Consider the following 27,135-nt stretch of genomic DNA (forward strand, 5'->3'; position numbering starts at 1 on the left):
TTTCAAAGTAAGTGAGTTTGGAGTAAATCCATACAGCTGATAAAATTGTATTAATATTAAACTAAGGTTAGAAAATATTCAAGTGACTCTAAAATACATCATAATTTCATGTACACTAAGTATAGTTTTTGCCAACTGAAAGTCATCAAATAATTGTAACGATGCCAGTTTTAATTAAACTTCAGCTCCTTGTCCCTATGTATATATTCTTTGTCGTGCTTTATATTGAAACTTGTAAAGAATTTTAGCATCATTTGAGAATTTAATCACCATAATTGACTTTTAATAGCCAGAATGCTGTTGACCCCCCTTAAAAAATGATTAATTCCTGGATCTGAGGAAGAGAAAAGCAGTCCCTGACCTCAGGAAACAAATGGACCTGACCCTTACAAGGAGGCCTCGGTATCACTGGGAGCTGGCCTGGGGCTCACAGCTCCGCCATGGTGCTCTCCTGTTGGACATAAACAGCCTCACAGAATACCAGCATCAGACGAGGCCACGTGATGATGTGAGGCAGAAAACAACTTTGTAATTTTGTCTAAGCACAGACAAAAACAGGGTCACTCTGCACAACCCCTCAACGTTAACATCCCCCCTCCGTCATTATAGGAGTGACTGCTACTTCTTTGTCAGTTACAGTTTTTAGCCTAGGTCTAGTCCTAGATAAGATTTATTAAGATCTCCAATCACAGAATTATTGCCACTCCCTGACAGAGCCCAACCCGGAGCAAAGCCCTGCTTCCTTGAACCCTCCCCCAAATCACTTAACAAAAGCCCAGATCCTACAATACATTAAGTCCTTTCTGACACCCTCTTACTTAGTCACCTCATGGTTCCTTCCCATGTCTCCCTCACTGCAAGTGAGCAATCAACCCAACTTTCTACACTGCAGTTATGTTCCTGGTGGTCTTTGGCAGGAAGGTATTGACACATCCGTAGCCCCAAAATTGTGAACACTGAACTAGTAGTTAAATAAAAATGTAAAAGAACTGTGTAAACTGTAAAGTTCTGTTTAAAAGTTGATGTATTAAGACTTATAGGCTTAGAATTATGTTTTCAGTAGAATCCTCCAAACCCACAAGTGGTTTTTAACATTCTAACTTTAAATTATATTTGATGAATAGTTCCCTTCCTAAATATAAAACATATGTATTTTCTACTCTAGGTTTACCCTCTCAACTGATTAAAGATCCCATGGCTCTAAAGAGAAGTTTATTCTTCTAAAGAATCTTTCCATTATGCTTGGGTGATCTTTGTTCTAGTTCAGATTTTAAATTAGCATTTAAATTAATGGCAAGTAATATCCCTATCCTTTCAAAAATAGTAATGGATCAATATTTCTTAAACATTATAGTGCCAGTTCTAAAAGGTAAATAAAATTATTTTTCCTTTAGTTACCACTTCAGATGGTAGAATTTTAAACTATTGTATGCAGCAATACAAGGGGAGGAGGTTTTGTCCCATCCATTTGTTTCACTGTTTTTTAATATCTGTCACCTTACCTCTGTGTGTGCTTGAGGACGTTGATATAATTTATCCTTCTGTTGCCATAGTATTGATTAGAAGGAATATATCTATACTCAGTCCCCAACTCACTACACCAAACAGTTATGAGATTAAATTTGTACCTAGTTATCATCTAGAACAGAATCTCCCAGATCACCATCTCTCTGACCTCTAGACACGCTGCCCTTTCTAAACTATTTTTATTTGGAAAGGGATCCAAGGTTTTCAAATAACGAGATCTTCCATATGGAAGATCTGCTGGTTTGTGATTGTGCCTTATGTAAACATTTTAATATCGGATCCAGAGGCTCCCCCAAAGGGGATTAAAACATAATCCCTCTCTGTATTGCTGTAGTGGATTAACTCTGTTCTCTCTGCGGCTGGTTTGCTCCCTGAAGGCTACAACAAAAAGACCCAGCGCTCCTTAAACATGCTATGGAATTGGAAGTTGTAATTGGAGATTTCCAAAGGACAAGGGTAAAAATGACACACTATTAAGGCTGAATATTTCATGAGTGTCTTTCTTACAGAAGGACCAGTTCGAGGCCCTTTTATAAACCCCCAGAAAATCTCAATTCAATAGAATGAGATTGGAGTAAAATCAAACGGATAATGCGGTCGCCTTTCAGAAACGCAAACAGGTAGCGAAAATGTGCTCCCTGTTAAAAGTTCATGGAATTGTGAACTTAAAATTAGTAATACTGTATATCTCGATAAATTAGTTTGTTTGGTTTTGACAATGTGTATCATGATTTTTTAATTTTTTTCCAATTTGATTGGGTATGTTAAATTATATTTTAAGAGAACGCAGCAGTTCGCCATTTTTAATGTTTTTGACCACTCATCGTCTCCAAATGCCAGAAATCTCTGTTAAACCAGAAATCACTAGCTTTCTGTGTTTAGAATGACGACTTTTCTGAGGTTTTATCAAGGCCCAACGATGTGTAAGAAGACACTTTGTTTCCGATGTGAATCAGGTCACCTTCTTCCTCACCTCACTCCAATCAAGAGTACACCTCCTGGATTTCTCCTGAAGTGGCGTCCAGAGGAGCGTCCCGGTGGCTTAAGGGTTAAGGGAGCGGTTCGAACCGGCCCGAGCGTTGGGGGCTTCGGAGGGGGCGCGGAGGCAGGAGGCGCCGCCGAGCGCGCGCACAACCCCTCCAATAAACACAAAGGAGGGCCTGGGGAATAGAAACCCAAATCCACTTGTAATCGTACAAGAGATTCGGGCATAATTACTTGAGCAACCTAGATTAAGATTGATGAGCCTTTAAAGTGGCGCTTTAGATCGACCGCCTCGCCCTTTGGAAAGAAAAACCTTATGGAGCCGAGGTGGACCCCGACTCCGCTCGGCTCAGGCGGAAGCTACCCGCTCGAGACCCAGGCCGGGAGTCCGCGCGTCCGGGGACCGGGCCCCCCGGTGCGGGCTCGTCGGGGATAGAAAGCCGTAAAGTCAAAGCAGGGGCTTGGCGTTAGCCTGACCCGGGCAGGCGGTCACGGTCGGCGGTGCGGGCTGACACTGACACAGTTTGCTCCATAGCCACCCGTTTAAGCGCGACAGCAGCCGACCGATTCCTCTCTGGTCCTCCCGCGGCAGAAACGCCCGGCTTTGTGCAGGACGGTCGTGGATTCGGTGTGTGCTGCTCCCTGGAAGCGCGAACTCCGCTGCCGTCCCCGCGCGGCCGGGCCGGGCCTGCTCGCTGCGGCCGGGGCGGTGGCGGTGCGAGCCGATCTCCCCGCGAGGAGCCACCGCCGGGCGCGGGGTGGGGGGGGGCGGGGGGGCGGGCCTGGGCAACCGCAGGGGGCCTGCCTTTTCATTGCTTTCCTTCTGCTGTTACTGTGACTCATTTGTCTGCATTTGGGGGGGCGGGGGTGGAAGGGAATATGATGCACCCTTGCTACAGAAAAACAAATACATTTTTTTCTGATTTCTAAGTCTTTATTTTAAGTCGAGGGTAGAGAAGAATGTCCCCCCTTCGGGGAACCTTAAAGGAGCAGTTAAGTAATGCCAGTTTGAATTAATATTCTAATACGTGAAATTTGTAATTTTCGACTTTAACTCAGATGGAGGGAATTCGAAGTCAGCGCCTTAGTGGGCACACTTTCTAAAACATTTCTTTTTCTGAAGCTTAGGCTCTCTCGTCCCACAAGTTGAGAAACAACACTTTTCAAATGCTTTTCTGAGAATCGTTTTGTTCAAGCTTCTTACAATTTCATCATTTTTGACCTATGCTCGGTGAGAAAAATCACTGCTACAGTTTTTCTTTTCTGCATAAAAATGTATTTCATGTCCGTGTTTGCGCGTATATCGGTGTGCGGTGCGCCTTAGGATGTCGATATTAATCTGCCTGCAAGATGCAAACCCGTCAGCGGAGTGGAATTTATATATTAGACCCTATACCCCTTCACGTCCTCCCGCCCATCCTGGGGGGACGCTGCTGCCCAGGGGACGGGGTTTTCACGGTGGCTGGTCTTTGGGGACGGCGCTGACTGCCCAGCGCGTCTCTCGGAACGCCGTTGATGCTCGGTGGAGAATCGGGGCCTTAAGAGAGTCCGTTCTGCACTTTTAAGCTGGTTAAGGTCAGCGCCTCACTAACCATGTAGGATTTCTAAGCAGAGGTTGCAGACTCGCTTACTGAAAGTCACTTATTCGATATTCTGATCTCTTGAGTTTTTATAGAATTATTTGTCTCTAGTCTCGTTATAAGATAATGTGTGAAAGCTAAACAGACTTATCTCACTTGAAAGGAGCTTGCTGCATAAAATAGACACTATTTTTTCAGTGCATATCTAAAACTAAAAGCCTGTGGTACCCTTCCGGGAGGGAGCGGGAGAGGGGTGTAGAGGCGCAGCCTGACTCCCGTGCCCTCTCTTTCAGGCCCAGTGGTTCTCAGCACTCCCGCCCAGCTCATTGCTCCTGTGGTGGTGGCCAAGGGGACGCTTTCCATCACTACGACAGAAATCTACTTCGAGGTGGATGAGGATGATCCTGCCTTCAAGAAGATCGACACGAAAGTGAGTTCGAGTGATTCTGTGTACAGCACTGGTGGCTTTGTGGCAGGAAGTGGTTTTCAATTTTGCTTGGTTTTGAATGACAGTGGGGGAGGGGAGCACATTCTCATCCTTATAGAAAATAAAATGAATGAAGTAACACACGCTCTATTTTATGGGATTGAAGAATATATTAACAACTTTAAATCCTGTATACCAGAGCATGCACATTTTAACGGTCTCTCTATGAGTGCCTTTGTGTGCACTTGGGCAGATTTGGTAGTGAAGGCAATTGCTCCCAGGTCCCTGGGGTACAGCATCTCAGGCTCTCTGGGAAGACTGGGAAAGGTCTCATGACATTTCTTACTAAGATCACTTTTAATTTCCAAAAGTGTACATTGCAATATGAATAATAATTCATTAAAAGGTTGTACGAAAACTACGGAGCACATTTAGCTATAAATTCATCTCCGTTATTACATCCAGTTTTCATCTCCTGAAATAAGAATAGGTTTTATATGTGATTTTAAGGGGAAGAGAAATCAATTATCTGAGAAGCTTTCATTTAAAATGTGTATACATAGTACATACTGGAGCTCAGATGTTTAAAGTTTGTATTCTTCTGTGGGTGTGGTGCCAGACAATATATATTCAGATGATTTGAAATGCATAAATATTTGTTTCTGATATCTTATTTTGTAAATTTTAAAACCTGAGTATTCAACAGCTCTATACCTCTACAGTTTCTTCTGAAATCAATTTTATTGTTGTTTTAACTTTTATATTATTGTGCAATTTGTAAACTTTTTTCCTGAGGCTAAGAATTCAAGAACATAAGTGTCATGCTAGATAATCAAGCATCATTTTACAAAGATCTTCCTTTGAAGTATTTTTCAGAGGCAATTGTTCTAAAATAGCGAAAGACAAATGCTCCCATAGATCCAGAACCTTATTATTTATATTTAATTTATATATAGAAGTAAAGCATTCTAAAACACTATTTGTAGAGTAGCAATTGAAAGTCGAAAATGTACCCCCACCTGAGTTAACTAACGACCCTAAGGCCCACAGGTGATTAGCCCCTCCCGCACTTGTTGACTCTTAAAATACTCTGAGGGATAATGACAGGACTTCTTTAACTTCTAGCTCCAGAAGAGTGGCATTTTGAAAATGAGTTTGAATGTAGTGCATATGATTTTAAATAATTTAAAATTTGTCTTTATGCTTTTATCATTGGCTTGCCCTATGAAGTAAAAAGTAACTTTGGATTTCTGATTCATTTATTCTGCCAGTGGAACCCTTACTGCATAAAATAAGGCTTGGCATAAGATAGGTCAGAAATTATCTTCATTTCATTAGCGTAGTTAGTTTTCATATACGAATTTTAAAAGTTTTATTAGGATTTTGTTAAGTTCATTTCCTCTGAGGTAGTCTGATTTTTAACTCAGCAACCTTGACTGTCATGGCATATTTCATCCTTATATTATCAAAAATTCTACAAAAATGTTAACCCAGAAGAGCAAGCTTTCAAAGGTAGGTTTAAATTGCGTCTGTTGTAGAATGGACTAGTCTTATAAGTAAGTCAGAAACTGACAGTAGATCACTGTATTCTGTAGCTATACAAAAAGAGCTTTTCTCCAATATTTTAAGGTTTTATTTTTAATTATTTCATTAGCTTATTTCTCAAAAGGTTTAAAATATTCAAGTGGGTTCAATTTTCAAAGTGAAGCATTACATCTTTTGACAGGAAAACAATTTAAAGTGAGACACAACAACTTTTATTTTACTTCATTTATTAGCTTCTAATTAAATAAAAACCAGCAACAGAAATTAAAATCTAAATCACAAAAGTAATTATCCAGTGTATTTCAAGTGCATTTTTCAAATATATAATTCAGATATTCAAGCGTTATTATATAAGCTGAATTCAAATTTCTTTGAATATATTTAAATAACATTTCAAGTATATTTATGGAATGTTAGAAATAGAACAAGCAATATATTTGAAACAAAATGTAAACTTTTTAAAGTTCAGACACTTTCAAAGACAGATAAAAGTACCAGGAGGAAATCTACCTTTAAATTATATCTTTGTTAGTGGAAAATGTCTGGAAGTATCCAAAATGGCAATTTAACTTCTGTTCACCAAATCACAAAACACCAACATCCACACTTTCAAAGACAATGTGAGATCACAATATTTGTTACAAATTAAAATATACATTACACTTTCCTTCAGATGGCATATCCAAATCGTGTTTACTCACAGCCAGATGCACCTAAATCGCCAGGATTGCTATAATCCTTTGATAGTTAAGCAGTGTTCACTGTGGTCTTGCATTACAACCAGGCTGTTTTCCGGGTGTTACTGTGTACTTTTCAAGGGAGATACGAAATCCTTTGTAAAGAAGTCTTCTAATACTTGTGAGTTTGGGGTGTTCTCCATCCGCTTTCCCTACTTCTTTTTCTCCCCTTGGAGGGGTGGGTGAGATGATGCCTAAACGTTGTGTTAGTACTCCTTTTTAAGGAAGAGATTGTTTTCACTGTCCAGTGGAATATTAGATAGGAATCGAACAGGAAGTTTACACTTAATGAGAACTTTAAGAATAGTATAATCACATTTCGGCTCTCGATTAAATTGTCCTCTAAAGTTTTTCCAAACTTTTCGGGTTGGTCAGGATCTCTCTAGCCAGTCGCCACGTTTGTTTGGCAGCGTTCTCGAGAGCCGAGTGAGGTTTGCCTTGAAACAGATCTAAGTTCGGTAGGAAGTAGTGAGGACACCGCCGGCACTGCAGGCAGGAGATAAGTTGCAGCAAAATCCCGTTAAGCCGGTCACCCAGGCAAGACTCGTCCCAGTCCGACTCCCGGGGATGCTTTTCACACTCATAGGAAACCAGAGTCTTCATGTGGTAATTGTTCAGGGGCTGGCCTGGCAGTTCAAGGTGACGGTCCCGTAAGGTTTTGAGGATGGAGAGGCATTTCTTCCTGCAGCCCCCCATCTGCAGTCTGTTCTCTGCCTCCGCGAACTGCAGCACCCAGGCGTCGCTCTCGGCCGAGCTCTGCTTGCCGGCCAGGGAGTGGCACTCCTTGGATAGGAGATTGAACCCTTCCGCCTTGACCTCCGCCACCCGGTTGGGTCCCGGCCAGGGGATGTGGGGAAGTGGCCAGTGGGCAGCACTCCTGGGCCAGATCCCGGTGCATTTAAAAGCCGGGGTGATCTGCACCACGTACCTATCTCGGATTCTCAGTTTCACTTCGCTGGTGTCTGCCACCATCTTTACCACATCCCTGTAGCTACATTTGTCTACCGCTTGAGCCACCAGCGTCTGAAACCTGGACCGGATTTTGCGCGCCGAGAGGTAGCCGGAGGCGGTAATGAATTCCACCCAGAGGGACATGCTTCTCTTGCGCCCGTCGCTCAACTTCAACACCGCGCAGCCGGGCAGCGAGCCGTCGTCCACAAAGTTGAACACCCCCATTTGGTTAAGGTAAAGCACCACTTCAAATTCGGTGGGGGAGATGACCTCGAGGCCCTCGTAGCGATTGTCCATCTCGTTGAGAGAGCTGATGAACCGGGGCTCCTGCACTTCCACCTCCTTCAGGACGTCGGAAACTACTTTGCAGACTTCCCGGATAGTTTTGGCAATGGCAGCTTTCCTGGCTTGGCATTTTTCGTTGTAGTATTTATTCAGATGGTAGACCAGCTTGGCCTGGGCCGCGATCATGTTGGGGCAGAGATCCGGATTGTACACCGGAGTCTCGCAATAAGCTGTGGGATCCAATGCGGCTGCTAGAGCTGGAGCCAACTTCGGTGGAGAAACGGGCCGCCGCGCTCAGAAATGTATCAGAAACGTCTTTCCGAAGTGCTGCAGCGGTGGATTCCTAGCGCCGCTTTCCCCTTCCTTTTATCTTTGAGCCCAGCCGGTCTTAAAGTGAAAGGTTGTTCTCCCCCCTCTCTGTCTCTCTTCCTCTTTTAAAGAATCCTTGTGTGAGAGAAACGCATGGAGAGATCACCTTCTCAGTCATAAAAACAAAAGTTGCGCTGAGACCCAGCAAGGCTCTTCCAGTAGTCAAAATAATCAACCCTTTCCGTATTTATTTACGCTTTCCCGTAATCATGGTGTGTGCAGGACTGTTAGTCAGATGGAGGAAAAGTGTGCTGAGTGTGTGTCGGGGGTGAGTGTGCGTGTGTATATGTCAGAAGAAGCTGCGGTTGGTTTGTCTAAGAGCCCAGATGCACTCGTGTGGAAATTATAAAGGCAGGGCCAGGCAGGCTGGCGGCCAATCGCCACTGGGCTCGTCACCACAGCCTCTGTCAGCTCCAGCCCGGCTAATTAATCCCCCCTCGTGGATAGAGGCACACAAACTAAAGGTGGGAGGCTGCTGCCGGGCAGAAAACCACCCAAGCCACCTAGACAGTTTTGGAAATCAAGAGGAATCTCTCAGCTTTGGTATTAATTGAAGCATACTGACGTTTTGAAAAGACTTGGCAAAGTGGTTCTCTTCTGTGCTTGAAAACCCTGCTTGTCTTTTTACTGAGGAAATGCAAATACAGGTGTACTAATGGTCATCCATCAATTGGTGAACTAGATGGGGTTTTCTAAAACAAAAGTCACTAACTTGCATTTAGAGGAAGATAATTAATGCCTGTTAATCCTCGAGGTCTTTTTGAATGCAGGGTGGGAGTTTGCTCTTTCATGTATATGCAAGTTGGCTTTAGATGGACTAATACCTGTATAATTTTCTGGATGTTCTATGTTAGAATGATTTTTTTAATGTTATGCGGTGTTTTACCTATGTTTTTTCTCATTTGCAGTTGTTGAAAGGAATCTGAAAATTATTGCTGTTAGATATTGTCTACCTCAGTTTAAGTTAGGATGTTTCAAAAACGTTTAGTACACCCCTCCCCCCATCTGCAGTCCTCTTTGTACTTTGCCCAACATTATAACCAGGACACTAAGTTTTGTACGCATTGGCAGAAATATTTGTGAAATAAACTATCTCTGTGATTCAGAGGTTATTTTAATGTGAGTTCCTAATGAGCTGTATTTTAATACGTGAAAATTCAGGAGAGATCATCTAACCTACTGGCAGATACCTATCCTGAAAATTTGTAGGTTTGGGGTTTCTGTCTTGTTTACAGATGCATAATTAAGGGTATATCTCCTCTCCTAAGGGTCCTTAGTTGTCACCTGACAGTAGACTTCTAATTTTATACTATTTCATGTGACTTGATTAAGGGAAATGGTTAAGATTTTTAAAGAAAATTAATTTGCAGTCATCGGGGTTTTAAATTTAAATATCATTTTTGAAAACTTTGAGAGAAATCAACATTTCTAAATTTGGGAACCTTGAAAAAGGAGGGGGAAATGGATTTATGTAGAACATTTTTTTTTTTCCTGGTGGTACCAACTGTGTCCTTAATGTACGGGAAATGGAAGAAATACTACGTAGGGGTTCTGTAGTTGTTTTTAAACCTAGGCAGATTTTTAATTCCCTACCTTTAATTTAGATGCCATCTCTTTCAAATTAAGAATATTTCCAGCAAAATCCTATAATTCCTGGAACAGGTTTGTAGGCACTTTCTTTCAATATTTTGTTCAGGGCTCCCTCTTTTTACTCAAGCTTTTGATTTTCTTTTTCTTCTTTGCACAGGTACAGCATTATACTTTCTTGTTATCCAAGAGTGGGAGATTTCGATTTAGCTTAAAATAGTACATTAGATTCGGGGCTCACGGCATCCACCTACTCTGTTCCCCCAGAGCCTTCCATTCCCTTAGGAGCAGGGATTGGGCGCACCCGCCAGCCCCTCCCCACTTTGCCGGCGATGCGGGTGAACGCGTTGCTACCTTTTGGCAGTTGGAAGAGGAGGCAAATCAGAGCCGGAGAACCTGCGGCCAAGAAGGCGAAGATGTGCCCTGGTCTCTGGGGAAAAGCCACCTCTGTCCCCACCCAGTGCAGGTCCTGCGTGCTTCCCGCTGGTCCCCTCTCTCCCGCTGCTCGACACTCCCGGCCCATCCTTCCTTCCTCTCTCTGCTCCATGTCCCATAGGCAGGCTTTGGTGTGTGTGCGTGCGTATGGGTTATTTTAAAACCCTACTTAGTGTCCCAGGTTTCTCCACGTCCGCTCCAGGCCAGGTTCTCTGCCCTCGCTCCTCTCTGCCCGGCCGCCGCCCGGGCCCACGTGTGGTCGCGGCCGAGCCCGCGCTTTCTGGTCGCCGGCCGCGGGCCCCTGCGCCCCGCGCGCTCTTCCTTGGGTTCAGGTCAGAGTGGCTCGGTAGAGACCTGGCCCCTCGATTTCTTGGGCCACCTGCAGGTGCCCCCAGTTGTCGAGGAGGGGAGGCAGCCTGGGACGCAGAGGCCCCAGGGCCGTTCGGGAGACCGTGGCGCGGCCGTCCGGGTGGGTCTAACTGGAAGGACGCGAGGGGCGCCGGGCAGCCGCGCTGGAGCCAGGCGCGCAGGTGGCGCATCTTCGAGGCTCACTGTGCGGCTTAATTGGGTTAAAGCAAAGCTAAACGCCAGAGCACTTCGTGCAAACTAATTGGTGTAACCAGGGCCTTTTCACTAACGATTTGCACTTTGAAGAAGAAAATGGATAGTGAGAAAAGGACTAAGAAACTCGTTAGTCCTAGAGTGTTCCCGGGAAGTGAAGTCATTCGGTTTCAAGGACTCTGGGACTGTGTTTTCTGAGCCGCTTCCTTCAGCACCCTTTACGCAGGGAGCTGACAGTGATTTACATAACGTAGGATTCAGGCACCCGTCCTTATCACCGTGGGTGAACTGGGCGCCCTAGAATAATACTTCAGCGCAAGTAGCGCTTGTTGCCGCAACACAGTGATTGTCTATTACACTGAACACGTGAAACGAATTGCCTTCTGTAGCTGATCCTTTCAGCGATGTCAGGCACCTCTCATTGTTGAAGGGAAAATTAAACTATTCTGAGTGTGCTTTCTATCCCTTAATTTTTTGTTGTTGAAATGACCTACGGAGAACATACAGTACATTTTTGTGTAGTTCTACTGATTTTCATCTAGGCTTTGGAGATAGACTTGTTTTGTGAGAGCAACTTATTTAACTATTTTATAGTAATTTTTAAAAAATATCATTTGACCTATTGAACTAGTTATTTTATATGATTGTGTAATACATGGAGATAGCTTAAAATCGCTTTATTTACTTCTGTGAAGAGTTCATAAAACAACTCTAATGACACCAGTCTTACTTATATTATTTTTTTACTATAAATATAATCATAGTGGTTAGTCCTAGAATGAAAGCTTGCGTGTGTCCCATGCTTTAGGATATAAATGCTTAATTGTTTTCATTGGTATGCTGTTCAGACGTCTTTGACATGAGCTAATAATAGAATGATAATTGAAGAAAACTGACCTAATTGAAGGAAAAAACCCCAAGAATCTCAGGATTTAATGACAGTATGAGATGCTTACATTTGAATGGTATTTGGGCGTTTAAGGTCTAACCGACTTGACTTTTCCATTCCATTTACTTAGTTTATTAGGCAGCCTCGATTTATTTTTTTTTAATATATCTTTACTGGAGTATAACTGCTTCACAATACTGCCCTAGCCTCTATCACACAACAAAGTGAATCAGTCATATGCATACATACATCCCCATATCATACATCCCCACATCCCCTCCCTCTTGAGGCTCCCTCCCGCCCTCCCCATCCCACCCCTCTAGGTGGTCACAAAGCACCGAGCTGATCTCCCTGTGCTATGTGGCTGCTTCCCACTAGCTATCTATTTTACATTTGGTAGTATATATATGTCAGTGCTACTCTCACTTCACCCCAGCTTCGCCTTCCCCCCAACCCTTGTCCTCAAGTCCATTCTCTATATCTGCGTCTTTATTCCTGCCCTGCCACTAGGTTCATCAGTACCATTTTTTTTTTAGATTCCATGTATATGCGTTAGCATATGGTATTTGTTTTTCTCTTTCTGACTTCACTCTGTATGGCAGACTCTAGGTTCATCCACCTCACTACAAATAACTCAATTTTGTTTCTTTTTATGGCTGAGTAATATTCCATTGTATATATGTGCCACATCTTCTTTATCCATTCATCTGTCAGTGGACATTTAGGTTGCTTCCATGTCCTGGCTATTGTAAATAGTGCTGCAATGAAAATTGTGGTACATGTCTCTTTTTGAATTATGGTTTCCTCAGGGTATATGCCCATTAGTGGGATTGGGCAGCCTTGATTTAAAATGTGCAATTATGAAAAAAATTGTAGAAAGTCACAAGCATACCATTATCATAAATTTTAGGACTATTAATGCATATAAAGTAATTAAGTATTGTGATCCTTAACACTTTCAAGCATTCAAAATAACAATGGCAAAATAATTTTTCATGAAGTGCTAATTGCTAGGTAACTTATCCCTCCCTTCTGTAAACCTACATAATTTATATGGGACACAGAAAGTAATGTGCACATAGGCACCTCATTAGGTTAAAGAAAAACTCTATTATGTTGAGAAATGTAGGAATGCAAGGTTTCTGTGTTTTAAAAAACCTAATTTAAATGTGAATTGCCTGTTCATAAATTTAAGCAACTGTGACCTTTCATCTGGAAAGGTCTGTTAGTTAGAGGACATGTATGCACACACATGTTAAATGCTCACAGATATTGTTTTATGTTTTTTCATTATCTGCTGGCTGCTATTCTATTCACAGGTATTCATGAATTTAAAGTTTTATTTTTTTAATATGTGCTTATTACACTGGGGAGATAAAAAGAATATGAAGTTGAGTTTATTAAATTATTTATCCCTACTGCTGGAGTGGCTTTGAAGGCTCATTGTACACATCTGATTTCTGCCCCCGTCTTCTTTTTTGTAAATGCACCCGGGCTATTTCATCTGTTTCATTCTGCCAGACACAATATATTTCTTCTTTTACACTAGAGAAATTAAAGACAGATATTTGTGCAGGGTTTTCTTTATGTGTCACATTAAATAAAGTAAAATAGAGGGAGTTTTTCTGGTAATCTAACTTGATGGCATCTATACCTTTCTTCCTGTTGTGACTCCTGTATAAGACCGCTTAAAACGAAATAGCTTGAAAGCTTCAAAAGTTTCAACGAGTTCTTAAAAGAATTATTTCATATTTTAATATCAGGTTTCTGACAAAGTAGAGCAGAGAATTGAGGTCACCGTTTGCACAATTTAAACCCTACTTTCTTTAACCAGAGCATCCTGATAATTGTGGTTAAGTTTTAAAAATTATTTTCTTAATTCTTCACTTGAATGTCCAAGACTGTTGCCTCAGTTTTCCTCACCCCCTGGTACATGATAATATAGTCACATTGGTAGTAGGGAGTACTTTTTTTTTTTTTCCTACAGTGTTGCTTAGTAAATTTATTATTGGTATTAATAAATGTTGAAAAGAAAGTAACTTTGAGATTAAAAATGGAAGTTGGAAGGGTACTTTACAAGAATTATCACTACTGCTAGATTTGCAGATTTGAGGTGATTCTGGATAACTCTGGCCAAAACCTTTCTTTTGGTAGAAAAAAGAAATTTAAAGCCTGGGTTATTTAGATAATTGTCTCTCTTTCCTCACTTCCTTTGAATGTATACACAGCGGTGCAGGATATTTTAAGTTGCATCTGTAAACTAACAAATTTGAGGGGCAAGGTTGTCAACCAAAACATTTTCTCATTGTTCACAATCATTCGTGATCTCTAACCCTTTCCAAACATTTAAGGATATTGGGGTCAATCAATCATTTGTTGAGTATTATGGAGGAAGTATTGATTCCAGTATTCCAATTCCCCACTGACCCTTTAGAAAGTCACTGTTATCTTTTTAATCTGTAAAATTTAAATTCATTTTACTAGATTTCAGCTTATGTTTTTAATTTGGATATTATAGACATATTGTGACAGGATAAATGGGCTCATGTGATTCTTTTCTATATGAATATATGAAAACTAGGTATTCCTTAACCCATTATTAACATGGATTTATAGACTTTTGCGTATATGACTACATCTTTAGTACTCTTAGTACAGTACAGTTTTATTGCACTTAGAGAAAACAATGGAATCAGATATGATTAGTGTCTGTTAATCTGTACGTCTGTAGTGGGTCATCCAGGACTGCATAGCTCTCATTACTATCCCAGACTGTGTGTGATTAAGCCACTGAAAATATTCGACGTAACCTTGAGACTAAAGTACAGAATGTAGATAATCAGCTTCCAGTGACTACATGTCTAAAATAACATTTCCTATTCCTAATTTACAGTTTCAGAGCTTATTTTTTAATGAGCAAAGCAGTTCCTCTAAGCTAGGATTTATTTTTTTAATGATCAGTAACTGGAGTAAGTAATCATTTAAAAGGATAATTACACTAATAAAAACCTATTACCTTTATCACATATGCAATAAAATAAATACTTTATAGAAAAAGATGGAAATCTGTTTATGAATAGGAATTTCCTTTATAACTTTACATATAGTTACAGATTATAAACATTTTCTGAGAATAGATCACCTAAATAATATTTAATTTCCACTTACGTATGATTATTTTCACGATTCTAATAATATACATTTCAGTGTACCTATGTGTACTATTTCTTGAAAGCGCAATTTTCCCATATGATTTGTCACAAGTGTCAAGTCAAAAGTACTAATAAGTTAATACTTTTTAATCTAGATATGTTTGTTTATTTTATCTTAACATCTAGATCACATTAAAAGCATGAAGAGCGTAAAGAGTTTGTAAGACATAGTGTCTCTGAAAAAACCTTGTGAACTCAGTGAAAAAAAAAGGTATAGCTTTATTATTTTATTTTTATGTGAAATCTATTTATTATTAAAGTCAGGTTCATTATGTATGTTTTGCATACAGTACTGATCTGGTCTATGATTTTTCAATGTGAATGTTCCAGTCTATGAATCTGACAAATGTGTACAGTCATGTAACATCTGGGACATAGAATATTTCCATGGACACAAAAAAAGTTTCCTCATGCCCCTATTTTATTTTTTAATTTGTAAATGTTATGATTCATTTATAAGTGGGTGTTTTAGTTTTATATCCAAAAAACTTTAGACTATAAGCACCTTTAGTTATTCCCTTAGAACTTATTATTTTATCATGCTTCTAATTTAAGACCAGTTTTAATCAGAGAGCACCAAAGTAGAGGCAAAATGTAAAATGCTACTTCAGATGTACAAGCAATAGGTTCACAGTTTTTATTTTACATGAAAGTTGTTTCATTTCAATATGTGACATTAAATGCTTGGTAAAGGATTCATTTTCAAAGGAACTGGTAATATTTGTTCTGCTCGCATGAATATATGTGTTAGATTTAGGAATAATAGTTTACAGTTTGCACATCAAAATACGTATTAAGAAACGGGGGTTCCTCATGTAAGTTAGCAATATTTGTAATGTTACTAGCTTTATGTCATTAGAGAAATAAATCTCCTCTCAGTATTTAAGTTACATTTTACTTTACATTTTCAGTAAATTAATCCTCCCTTTGAATGGTGGGGGGGGACAAGGCCAAGGAGTTTATTAGAGCTAATATTAATTAATATATACACATTCTTGGAACATATGCTTCGAATCCTAATTTTGTATAAATATACATTGTCACTTAAATTTAGATGGTTATAAATACTCCAAACGAAGAATTCTTAAATTGTAGTAGTGCAAACATATTCATTGATAATGAAGCCCTTTCAAGTATTTTGCCTTTTTACAACTTGGAATAGAACAACTAGTCTTCTCTTTTCTTCCTCCAAGATATAAAAATACAAAATTATTTAAATGCTTTCTGTTTTATATTTTTATTTGGCAATTATAATAGGAATTTTAATGTTATGCATGCTTACAGGCCTATTAAGAGAGGTTATTGTTTTCTTAATAATCTTAAACCATTTTTAGGAGTACACTCTTTTTATGGTTTGCAAAATAGCCTGTGCATGCAGGCTGTATGCGCGCACACACACACACACACACACACACACAGTGTTTCAGATAGTAAAAGATTGAATTGGCCTGTATACATTTTTTTGTTAACCTGTTAAAAGGAAACCTCCACTAAATATAGGATACTTGTCGCCACCAGGATTTAATATCACATCTGCCAGATTCTTCTGTAATAACCCTTACAGTTTTCAATAATACCTTAAGAGATTGCAGCTAAATGGATTTTTTAAGTAGTAATAACTGGAAGTTCCAACAGTATTTATCCAGTCATATACACTATGGCAGTTTTGAATGTCATGAGCTTTTAATTGCAAAATTGGGAAGTTTAAACATTACTTGTCATTCTGTCCGTATAGGTAAAAATATATTGCTCAGTCACTCACATACATCATACGCATGTGTATACATAAAAACGCCTTCACTTACTTAAAACTGTTTTCACTTCTTTTGCAACAGGCCAAGGTTAAATTTTTTGCACTGTGAACCTGTATTTGATAAGCAAATTGCATAACTCACCGGTTGGGGGGAAGTGTGGGGTTTTTTGGTTTGGGTTTTTTCTTGTTGTTGTTGTTGTTTTTTCCCCTTTTACTAGCAAATTCAGTTCTTCATTTGTTTTGCTCTCCACGCTGCATTAGCACAGTTTTCCCCTGTGTGCATCTGCCAGTGTACAATTTAGCCACGGGCATCTGTAGACCTTGTGGTGATCAGTATTGCAGGCAAAAGCCATATGTGTTTAAATAAAAAAAAAATCTCTTTATTTCATTTGCTGTTTTAACTGGATGGATAACTTTTGTGCCTCAAGACAGAAGAAGAAAAAATACAGAAATAATTAATTGCCTCTATTCTTGAGGCAGTTTCATTTCCCCCTCCAATATGGAATGCTTGTCAGCTTTCCTGATAAATGACTGCATGTATTTGCATAGATTTTACATTAACACAAAAATTAGTTTTATTTGTGGAAAACTAGTTTACATAATAATATAAAACCTAGTGTTATTGATTATGTTTCCAAGCATTGATGATTTTTTAAAGGGATTGTAGTCTTCTTATTTTTCAAAGATCTGATCAACCTATTTCTTAATTTAAACTTTCTTTTGCTTTATATAGTTTCGCACTATACGTAAAAATGTCAAAATTTGAAAAATTATTTTCTAGATATACTAACCACCGCTGTTTCAGATCCATGGTGGGTAGCACTCATTTGGTAAAAAGATTCTGATTTTAAACTTTTGCCAAGGAATATTTTTAAATACATATTATCAACTACATACACCTCCAACAGTTGGCAGATTGCATCTGTGCAAATGATTTTAATTTTCATATTCATGTTATCAAAAGGATGTGTACTATATTGAGTGTGTGTACTTGAGTTCACTCCTGAGACATTATGCATTGTTTACAACCCAATTTAAAATATATCTGAGAACTATCCTTATCTTCAATCTGTTTCCTTAAATGTACTTAATCAATTGATCACCCTAATGCAGCCTTGAAAAAAAAAAAAAACACTCTGCTGGAGCTATTTGGGTGCTGAAAACAATTCTCCTTCTCTAAGTGGCAGGCAGTAGATATTTGTTCATACTGTAATCTGGCATCTTGTTGTCTAGAGGCAACCTGCTAATTATGTGCTATCATTGTGTTATCCATGTTATGGAAAATCCAAATATGTTCACTGTTGTTAGTTAGATCACAAAGCTTTTCATAAAATATACTTGATCCTCAAGAAACCTACTACACTTGATGGCAACCTAAACCAGGAGTGTCTCTGCTACTCCTTGATTCTGGGACACCCTGGGTGCCAGCTGTCACAGCTCAGCTAATGATGACAAATGCCCCTCTCTATGCAGATTGCGGAGCTTGCAGGCTGCCGTGAAAGGCAACCAGATTACCTTTCTTCAGATAGTAACTTAACCTTTTAAACTCATGTCAGAATAAAATTATCAGCTGTGATAGTTTCAATATCTGTATCTTTAAAAACAGAAAATCAGAACAATATCAAATTACACTGACTTTTAAAAAAAAGTTTCCAATTTTTATACAATTTATATTGCTTTACCATTGAATGCTATAATCTTCTGAAATCAGAAGGTCTAGGAAAGATATATTTCACAACCGTACTAGAGTGTGTATTTGAACGCTGAATATAACTCAAGTAGCGTGAATTATTGAGAAAATTATCCAGATTGTTTGGGTGAGAAAATAGGCTGGTGAAATTTTGAAGGAAATTTCTTTTTTTCCCTTCTCTTCAGCTGTATGGTAAAGCTTCTGTTCTCCTGCTACGTGTATAGGCCCAGCCTGTTCCAAATAAATGGTAAATTATTTCTTTAAAATTCTATGGATTATTCCAAAATGATTTAGGGGGTAGTTGTTTACTGATGATAGTTTTCTCTGTTTTCAAACTTGAGCTTTTAAGTTGTTAATTAGTGCTGTAGAAATTTGTTATTATATTATGATCCATATACTACACAGATTATCATATACTACACAGATTATTCAAAACATTAGTGAACGCCATTAGCCATAATGTAATACAGGGAGATAAGTTGCCTTAATTATTAAATGAGGTAATACTTTACAATTGCAACATTCTTTTTGATTTACAAAAGACTTTTATATGCATTTATTCATTTGATACTTAAAATTCTGTGAGTTGAGAGATGGGTGATAAGGAATGGGGACCAATACTTAATGAGTATTTAATTTCCTTCAATCTTCACAAGAAGTATTAGTTCACATTTACAAATAAAGAGACTGACGTTTAGAAAGGTTAAATGTCTTACCAAGGGTCACAAAAGTAATTGCAAAACTAGGTCTGCCTGACTGTGACTCCTATTGGCACTATAGTATCTAGACTGTATATTGCAGAGCTGTATGTATATGTGTAAGTATGTATGCATGAGTGCACACATGCGTGTCCTGTCTATACCCAGAAATAATTTTAGCAACTGCTACTAGGATGTAAGTGTTATTCTGAAAAGAAACTACGGGCTTACATTTACATTAAGAGTATGATTGATGAGTTCTAAAGATTGCGTTCTTTATAGGAGGTTTTTAATTAAGTAAATATTGAGACACTGTTTATGTTATCAATTTTTATTTTATAATAATATATCGATCTATCTCATAGGGAGAAACTACTTAGGAAATATACATATACTATTTAATAAATATCAAATTGGACTAATTCACCTACAGAACCACTTCATTGCAAAACCTAAGTTTAATGGGATATACCTCTATAAAAATGATGAGAAATAATTCTTCCACAATTACTTGAAGTATCTGTATACTTTTTTTATACATACAGTTTTACTCTGTGACATTAATGAGTTATATAAGCCATAATGCTATACATCTTAGCTCAAGACACATCGAAAACTCCCTTTTATCATGAATTTAAATACAGTCATTTCCAAGAAAGCTATCTGAACACCAACTGTTTTTATGCCTCGTTAAACTTTTCTTTGGTACAGATACTACAGTATAAGGATTTTTATCAGTGATACATCTGATTATGTTATAAATGCTTTACCTTTGTGTATTTTAGTTATAGAATTATTTATAATTACAAATCAGTACTAATGCTTAATACGTTGTAAGTATTCCACTGTATATAAAAACTATAAAGAATTTATAGTGAACATTTTATTAAAATGTACCAAGCAGTTAGTACTAGGAATTACAAACTAATTCTACCTCATATGAAGACATTTTATGTCAGAGCAGGAGAAGACTTTAGAGGAGAATGTAATGCAAGCCTCCTCATTAACTGTCTGGATCTTCTCTTTGACATTCCTAAGGAATGCTCATCCGGCCTCTGTTTTTATCCCTGTTGATGAGAAATTCATTATCTACTCAGATGGATACTTGCATGTACAGACAGTTCTAATTGTTAGAAAAGCTCTTCCTAATATTGAAACAAAAGTCTCTTTTTGCCACTTTCACCTTTTGGTGCCGTCTGTATAGACTTGCGCCTTTAACAGAAATAAGCCCATTAAATTCAGAATTTAAGATACCAAATTGAGGGAATTCCCTGGCGGTCCAGTGGTTAGGACTCCGTGCTTCCAATGCAGGGGGCATGGGTTCAATCCCTGGTTGGGGAACTAAGATCCTACATGCTGAGTGGTGTGGCCAAAATAAATAAATAATTGAATAAATAAATCTTTCTATAAAAAAAAAATAAAAGACCTTAAAGTGATCTTGCCAGTCTTTAAAAAAAATGATACCAAATTGTTTTTGTTTTTGTTTTTGCGGTATGCGGGCCTCTCACTGTTGTGGCCTCCCCCGTTGCGGAGCACAGGCTCCGGATGCGCAGGCCCAGCGGCCATGGCTCACGGGCCCAGCCGCTCCGCGGCATATGGGATCCTCCCAGACCGGGGCACGAACCCGTATCCCCTGCATCGGCAGGCGGACTCTCAACCACTGCGCCACCAGGGAGGCCCCAATGATACCAAATTGAATACGCTCTGGCCTTTCAGACATCACACCTACAGCACCTCATCATTCAGGATCCATTCTTGTACATCACTTCCTTCAAGTGTGGTGCCTAGAATTCATAACTCCCAAAGTGGACTGGAGAGTACAGAATAGAGAAAGGCCTCTGTTAAGTGAAACAAGGCCGTTATTCCCTTTTTGGGGGAACCTCCGTAACCCTGTTGACAGTTGCTAAGCTGCGTGTCAACAAATATCTCATCTGTTTAAACATATGTTACTGGGGTCCTAAGTACATGACTTCTTTTAATTTATCCAGCTCATTTTATCTTACTATTTTTAGCTATTTTTTCCATGGTTTGACTTACAATAAGTTATGTGTTATTGTTTTGAATATGAATTAACAAGCATAACAATTCTTTCTTAAAATTTGTCCTAGGCCACACATAGAACATCCATAGCCAAACAGAATTTATTTATTTATTTTTATTTTTATTTATTTTTTTTGCTGTACGCGGGCCTCTCACTGTTGTGGCCTCTCCCGTTGCGGAGCACAGGCTCCGGACGCGCAGGCTCAGCGGCCATGGCTCACGGGCCCAGCCGCTCCGCGGCATGTGGGATCTTCCCGAACCGGGGCATGAACCCGTGTCCCCTGCATCGGCAGGCGGACTCTCAACCCCTGCGCCACCAGGGAAGCCCCCAAACAGAATTTAGTTACAATGAACTTACTGTTTTTGCTCAGCCTAGGTATACTAAGAGGTTGATCTACTTAATAAGATCTGTGGATAGATTAAATCAATAGATTACATAGTCCACAGCCTTTGGATAGTTGTTTTTTTTTCGTTTTGGTTTTTTTTTTGCCAAACACTTGAAATTCTAATAGTAGTTTTTCATGCCTTATCAAAATATATATCTAATAACCCCTATTTTATATTAAGTTCATACTTTACATATTTTGACATATTTATCAATTTTGCTTTGTCAACAAAATTTTTGTCTACAGATGGAATCTATAAGTTTCCTAAATGTATTTTACTATGAGTTGTAAAAATATATATATCTATTAATTTTTTTGGTGAGTGTGTTATTTTAAAGCCTTAAATTTCTCTAAGTATAGGCACAGGTTTTTGTTTGCCAACTTTTTTTTTCCCAAATGAGGATATTTTATTAATACTTTACTTACTATTGCTGTGACATCTAGGCAATAAAACACAAAGACAGCCTGCCTCAGATTTAGCTTTCTTGCAGTTTGTGTCTTGAATGGAGAATAAGGAAGTCCGGTGCTTTTACAAAAGAAACGTTCTCAAGTGCAGAGCTGCCCCATCTGTTTCATCTGGTGGCTTATGCAATAAGAGGTGTTATCACATGAATCTAAATGCACAAGCAGTTGTTTTATGAACTCTTTCTGTGCTTTGAGGAGTTTATAAGTTGCCTGCTCTATTGTGTGTCGGTCCCAGCTGACCCAAGTGCATTCTGCTGAGCATATTTGGGGGATAATTAGAACTAATGAAGCCCAGAACACAGCTAATTCTCTAAATGATTTATTCTCATGCTCTTGTCTGATTCCAAAAAATTCTCTAAATCATAATCTATGCCACTTATTTTTTCCTAGCGTTGTATTGATACAGCTACTCTATTTTTGTTTTCTTGATGGACATTAAAAATAAATAGGGTACTTGAAATTCTGAGAAACATGTTTCAGAGTAGAAGTTTATATTATTTGTTAGTCCCCAGCATTGAGTGGAATGCCATTTCTTGGCCGTCTTTTGTTTTGTTTATATCTCAGTATATTTATGGTGCCTGTGAGTAGATAATAGGATTGAAAACATCAAGTGATAACAGCCTCTTAAAAAAATGCACCACTGGGAAATAAAACCCACAGGTAAAATAATGGAAAATCATTAATGGAAGATTCCTGTGTTTGAATTAGATTTCCCAAGGAAATCAGAAGATTTAAAAAAATCCTTATGAATAGCCTTCATGTTTCACAACTGTTTCATTAATATGGCTTCACTGTACCAGCGTTGTTGAGAATGACATTTCTCTACATGCCCTCACCAGGTAGTTAGTGATTCAGTGGCCTGCAACACTTTAAATCCCATCAACTTGCTTGCCTTTCCTGTTATAACTGTTTCAATGAGTAGCACTTTTCTCGTGCAGGTTAAGATCTGGTAGCTTACTGAGGGCATACTAGAATGAGGACAGACACAGTTGCCAACACAAGAAGGCTACAACTTTATCAAAGCCTTATACTCAGTATATACAATACTGAAGTCTCTTCAGGTAGGTAGTTTTTGTAGCCTATGTCCTATGCATTCTTCTGTTTTCTAGAAACGATAGAAGAATTTGTTGTTAAGAATTATTACTTTTGTCTATTGATCTCAGTATTTAATATTCACCATACTCTAGAGCCCAGGTAATAAATACCTTAAGGGCAAGTACCACTTGATTAGATGCACCGAGATACCAAAAATACCAACTCTATTGCCTCAGTATTGACCTAGGAACCAGTTGGAGATTCCCTGAATCTCATTACAAGATATTTAGTGCTGCTTCTTATAAATACTAGTCTTAACTGTATGCCTTGACCATGGGCATTACTGTTCCTCATCTCTAACCCTCTGCCTGAAAGCCAGTTAAACATGCAAGCAACATGTTTGAGAACCTTGAAGGGAAAAGTTGCAGGTCATTGTTATTGCTTGGGATTCAAGAATATATTTTTTATTTTTTATTTTTCAAGTATTTAAAAGAGAGGGAATTCCCAGGCGGTCCAGTGGTTAGGACTCGGGGCTTGGGCCTGGGTTCGATCCCTGGTCGGGGAACTAAGATCCCACAAGCCATGTGGTGCAGCCAAAAAAAAAAAAAAAAAAGACAATGAGTTGATAAAATTAGTTACTATTGAGTTTTTATTATATATTAAGACTGTGCTAGGTTCTCGATCTGTGTTACTGCACCGTCATCCTCTCTACAGCACTATGCAGTGGCTATGGCGACTATCATTTCATTGCTCGGAAACTGAGCCACAGAGAAGTCAAGTAACTCCTCCAGGTTTACAGCACTAGGAGTTTTCAGAGTTGAGATTTCTCAGCCAGCCCTCCTGAATTCAGACCCTAGACCCCACTTTCTTAGTCGTCCTTTTAAACTTATCCTAAGTTTGTTCTCTCATTGGTAAAATCGGGATAATAATATCTATGTCATAGATTTGGTGTACAGATTAACAAGCTTAGAATATTTCTAACCTTATTACCCAAGTCCAAATAGTAACTGCAGAGCTAGGGTTCAAACCCAGCTCTTTTTGTCTCTAGATCCCTGAGCTTACTAAGCACAATGCTTAGGTGAATATTTGTTGAATGAATAATTAAATGAGTATCATCTGTCCTGTACTTCCCAGTGGGAGAATTTGTTACGTTAACTGGTTCTTTTGATAGCATACAGCAGATACTCAATGGTGGCTGAATGAGTGGATGATTACGCATGCTGTATTCCCCTGTAAAATACACTGATCACTCCCAAATGTATAGCTTCAGCCAAGACCTCTCCCCTCAACTCCAAAGCCATGCATCCAGCTGCCTCCCCACATCTTCTCACACACGCAGGCTGCATATCAAACATAACATAGCCAGACTGAGCCCCTGTTCATCAACCCCATCCGCCCTTCCTGCTGTCATCTGTGCCCCAGTAAGTGGCAACTCCTTTTACCCAGTTGCTTAGGCCAACAACTTAACTGCCATCCTCGACTCCTCCCTTTGCTTTTGTCTCCACACCCAGCAGGATCAGCAAATCCTTCAGAATCAGACTACCTCTCCCCAGCTTCCTACCTCAGTCCTGCTCAAGTCACCATCATCTCTGTGCTGTTAGTTATCTGAAAGGTGTCCTGGCTTTCTTCCTTTTCCCATTCCTGCCGTCCCCTTACATTCTTCTCTCTAAAGATCCATGAAAAATAAAAGGAAGTCAGATCATGGCATCCTTAAGTTCAGAATTCCCTAATGGCTTCCCATATCAGAGTAAAAGGTGAAATCCTTAAAATGACCTACCAGCCCTCCAGTCAGCACCTTTCCATCCTGTTTCTCCCACTTACCTTTCTGACATCATTGCTGACTAATGTCACCATAACAGTGTCTTCACCAAGCACACTGGCAGCCACTCACATTGGGGCCACGGCATGTGCTGGCTCGTCTGTGGAGCTCAGCTCCCAGGACTGGCATGACTTTCTCCCTCCCTAAAATGGCAACACACCCCAAAGCGGACTCTCTGTTCCTCTTCTCTGCCTTCTCTTTTCCTACCATTTACCACTACCTAACATACGTTTTCACTTATTTGTCATGATTAATGTCTCTCTCCCCCAACTTAAATCTAAACTCTAATGAGGGCAAGGATTTCGTCTCTTCGTTGCTACCATACCCATAATCTAAAACAGTGCCTGGCTTACAATAAGTGCTCAGTAAATATCTGTTTAAATTAAGGAAGGGAGGAAGGAAAGAAGGGATGGATCGAGGGGAAAAAAAAACAGGAAAGAGGGAAGGAATCATCAGAGATAATCATTTAATTCTGCTGAATAGTATGTTTATAATAATTCTATGGGGAAAAAAGCTATCACAACCTCTTAATTCACAAATCTTATTGGCCTCTTGACATCTTTTTGGAAATTTTCTTCTCTTGACAAAAGAAATAATATCAGCTATTGAACGCTTGTTCTGTGCTAGTCCCTATGCTAAAAACTGGATGTGTGCAGCACGTGGTTGAGTAGGATTTCTCCCGTGGCCCCAGAATTGGCATCTGGGGCCCAGAGTGGAGAGCAAAGAAGCATCCAGTGTCTCATCTTCTAAAGAGCTGAAAACAATTGAGACTAGACAATGGAGCTTGCATTCTAGTGGGGAGACACCAAGTTAACAAACATATAAGCAAGGAAACAAATCTGTAACATGTCAGGTGGTGATAAGTGCTCTGAGAGGTAGGTATTACTGTCTTATTTTTGGAGATAAGAAAAGTGAAGCTTAGAAAAGTTAGTTAAGGTCCTCTGGCTGGACCTTAGATAACATGAGCATGAAACCATTCCTTGTGACTTCAGCATCCATGCACGTGACTATTATGTCCTGCTCGCTACTTCCATTCATTATCCTGTTTTGGCTCTTATCCCACTAACTGACTTTTTCACCATTAACTTGACTCCCTTCTCTCCTTCTTCTCTAACTTCCTAAATATGAGTATACTGTTTGGCCTCTTCTCCTCTCAAGGTTATACTGCCAAATATGAGTACAGTTGACCCTCGGACAGGACAGGTTTGAAGTGTATGGGTCCAATTATACATGTATCTTTCTGGAAAATACATTTATGTACGGTAAATGTATTTTCTCTTCCTTATGATTTTCTTAATAACAGTTTCTTTTCTGTTTCTTACTTTATTGTGAGAATACAACATATAATATATATAACATACAAAATGTGTATTAATTGGCTGTTTACATTATTGGTAAGGCTTCTGGACAACAGTAGACTATTAGTTGTTAAGTTTTGGGGGAGTCCAAAGTTATACATGGATTTTTGACGGTGCCAGGTGTCAGCCTCCCTAACCTCCATGTTGTTCAAGGATCAGCTGTATACTGTTTAACCTCATCTCGCCTGATGGTTATACAGCTTGACACATCTGTGTACATGTGTCACAAATCTATACCTCCAATCCTGACCTCTCTATTAATTCATCATCATCATTTTCTGTGTCCTGGTGGACATTTTCCAAATTGATGCCCCTGTCCTCCCCATTTTATTATACCTTCTTCCTCTCAAGTTGAAGTCAAAAGCTTTTCTTGAGGATTACTAGCTCTCATTTCTTCCTTTGTTTCTGTCATTGTCTTGAGTCATTGTTATAATTTCAAAGACTTGACATCCTAGTCATATTGACTCCTCTCTTGCCCTTTGCTCCTTCTCTGCCACCTCTGTGCTCTATCAATCTCCAAGTCTTATGGATTCTACTTCTTACCTAGTATCTTTCACATGTATTCTTGTCATGCCCACCACCATCATCCTAGTTCAGGGTCTTTATCACTTTGTTATTGGACTGTGGATCCCTGCTTCTGTCTTTCCCTTCTCTAGTCCATCATGAAGAATGCTGCTGGGTTGACTTTCTCACAGACCAATTTCTGTCATGTTACACCCCTTTTTAAAAACCTTAGATTGACTCCCAGTTCTCATGAGAGGAAGAGAGGGAGGAAGTGAGGGAGGGAAGGAAAATAGCCTCT

At 39.3% G+C, this 27,135-nt stretch overlaps 2 protein-coding genes across 5 annotated transcripts in view; one reads left to right on the plus strand and one right to left on the minus strand.

Moving 5' to 3' along the window:
- Positions 1–27,135, plus strand: part of NBEA (neurobeachin) — a 612,123-nt gene that overhangs the window by 402,627 nt on the left and 182,361 nt on the right. For all 4 annotated transcript variants that reach the window (XM_082602053.1, XM_082602054.1, XM_082602055.1 and 1 more), the window contains one exon: positions 4,385–4,521. In XM_082602053.1, coding sequence (XP_082458179.1) covers positions 4,385–4,521 — 137 coding nt within the window. The remainder of the gene's footprint in view (positions 1–4,384; positions 4,522–27,135) is intronic.
- MAB21L1 (mab-21 like 1) lies at positions 6,537–9,445 on the minus strand. Its single transcript, XM_082602057.1, has one exon. It carries the CDS (start codon positions 8,220–8,222, stop codon positions 7,143–7,145), a length of 1,080 nt encoding a protein of 359 aa, XP_082458183.1. The 5' UTR covers positions 8,223–9,445; the 3' UTR covers positions 6,537–7,142.

Source organism: Mesoplodon mirus, assembly GCF_964341445.2.
Source record: "Mesoplodon mirus genome assembly, chromosome: 17".
NCBI lineage: Eukaryota > Metazoa > Chordata > Mammalia > Artiodactyla > Ziphiidae > Mesoplodon > Mesoplodon mirus.

Coding starts and splice junctions, on each gene's coding strand:
- MAB21L1 (XM_082602057.1), bottom strand. CDS start 8,222: ATGATCGCGGCCCAGGCCAAGCTGGTCTACCATCTGAATAAATACTAC.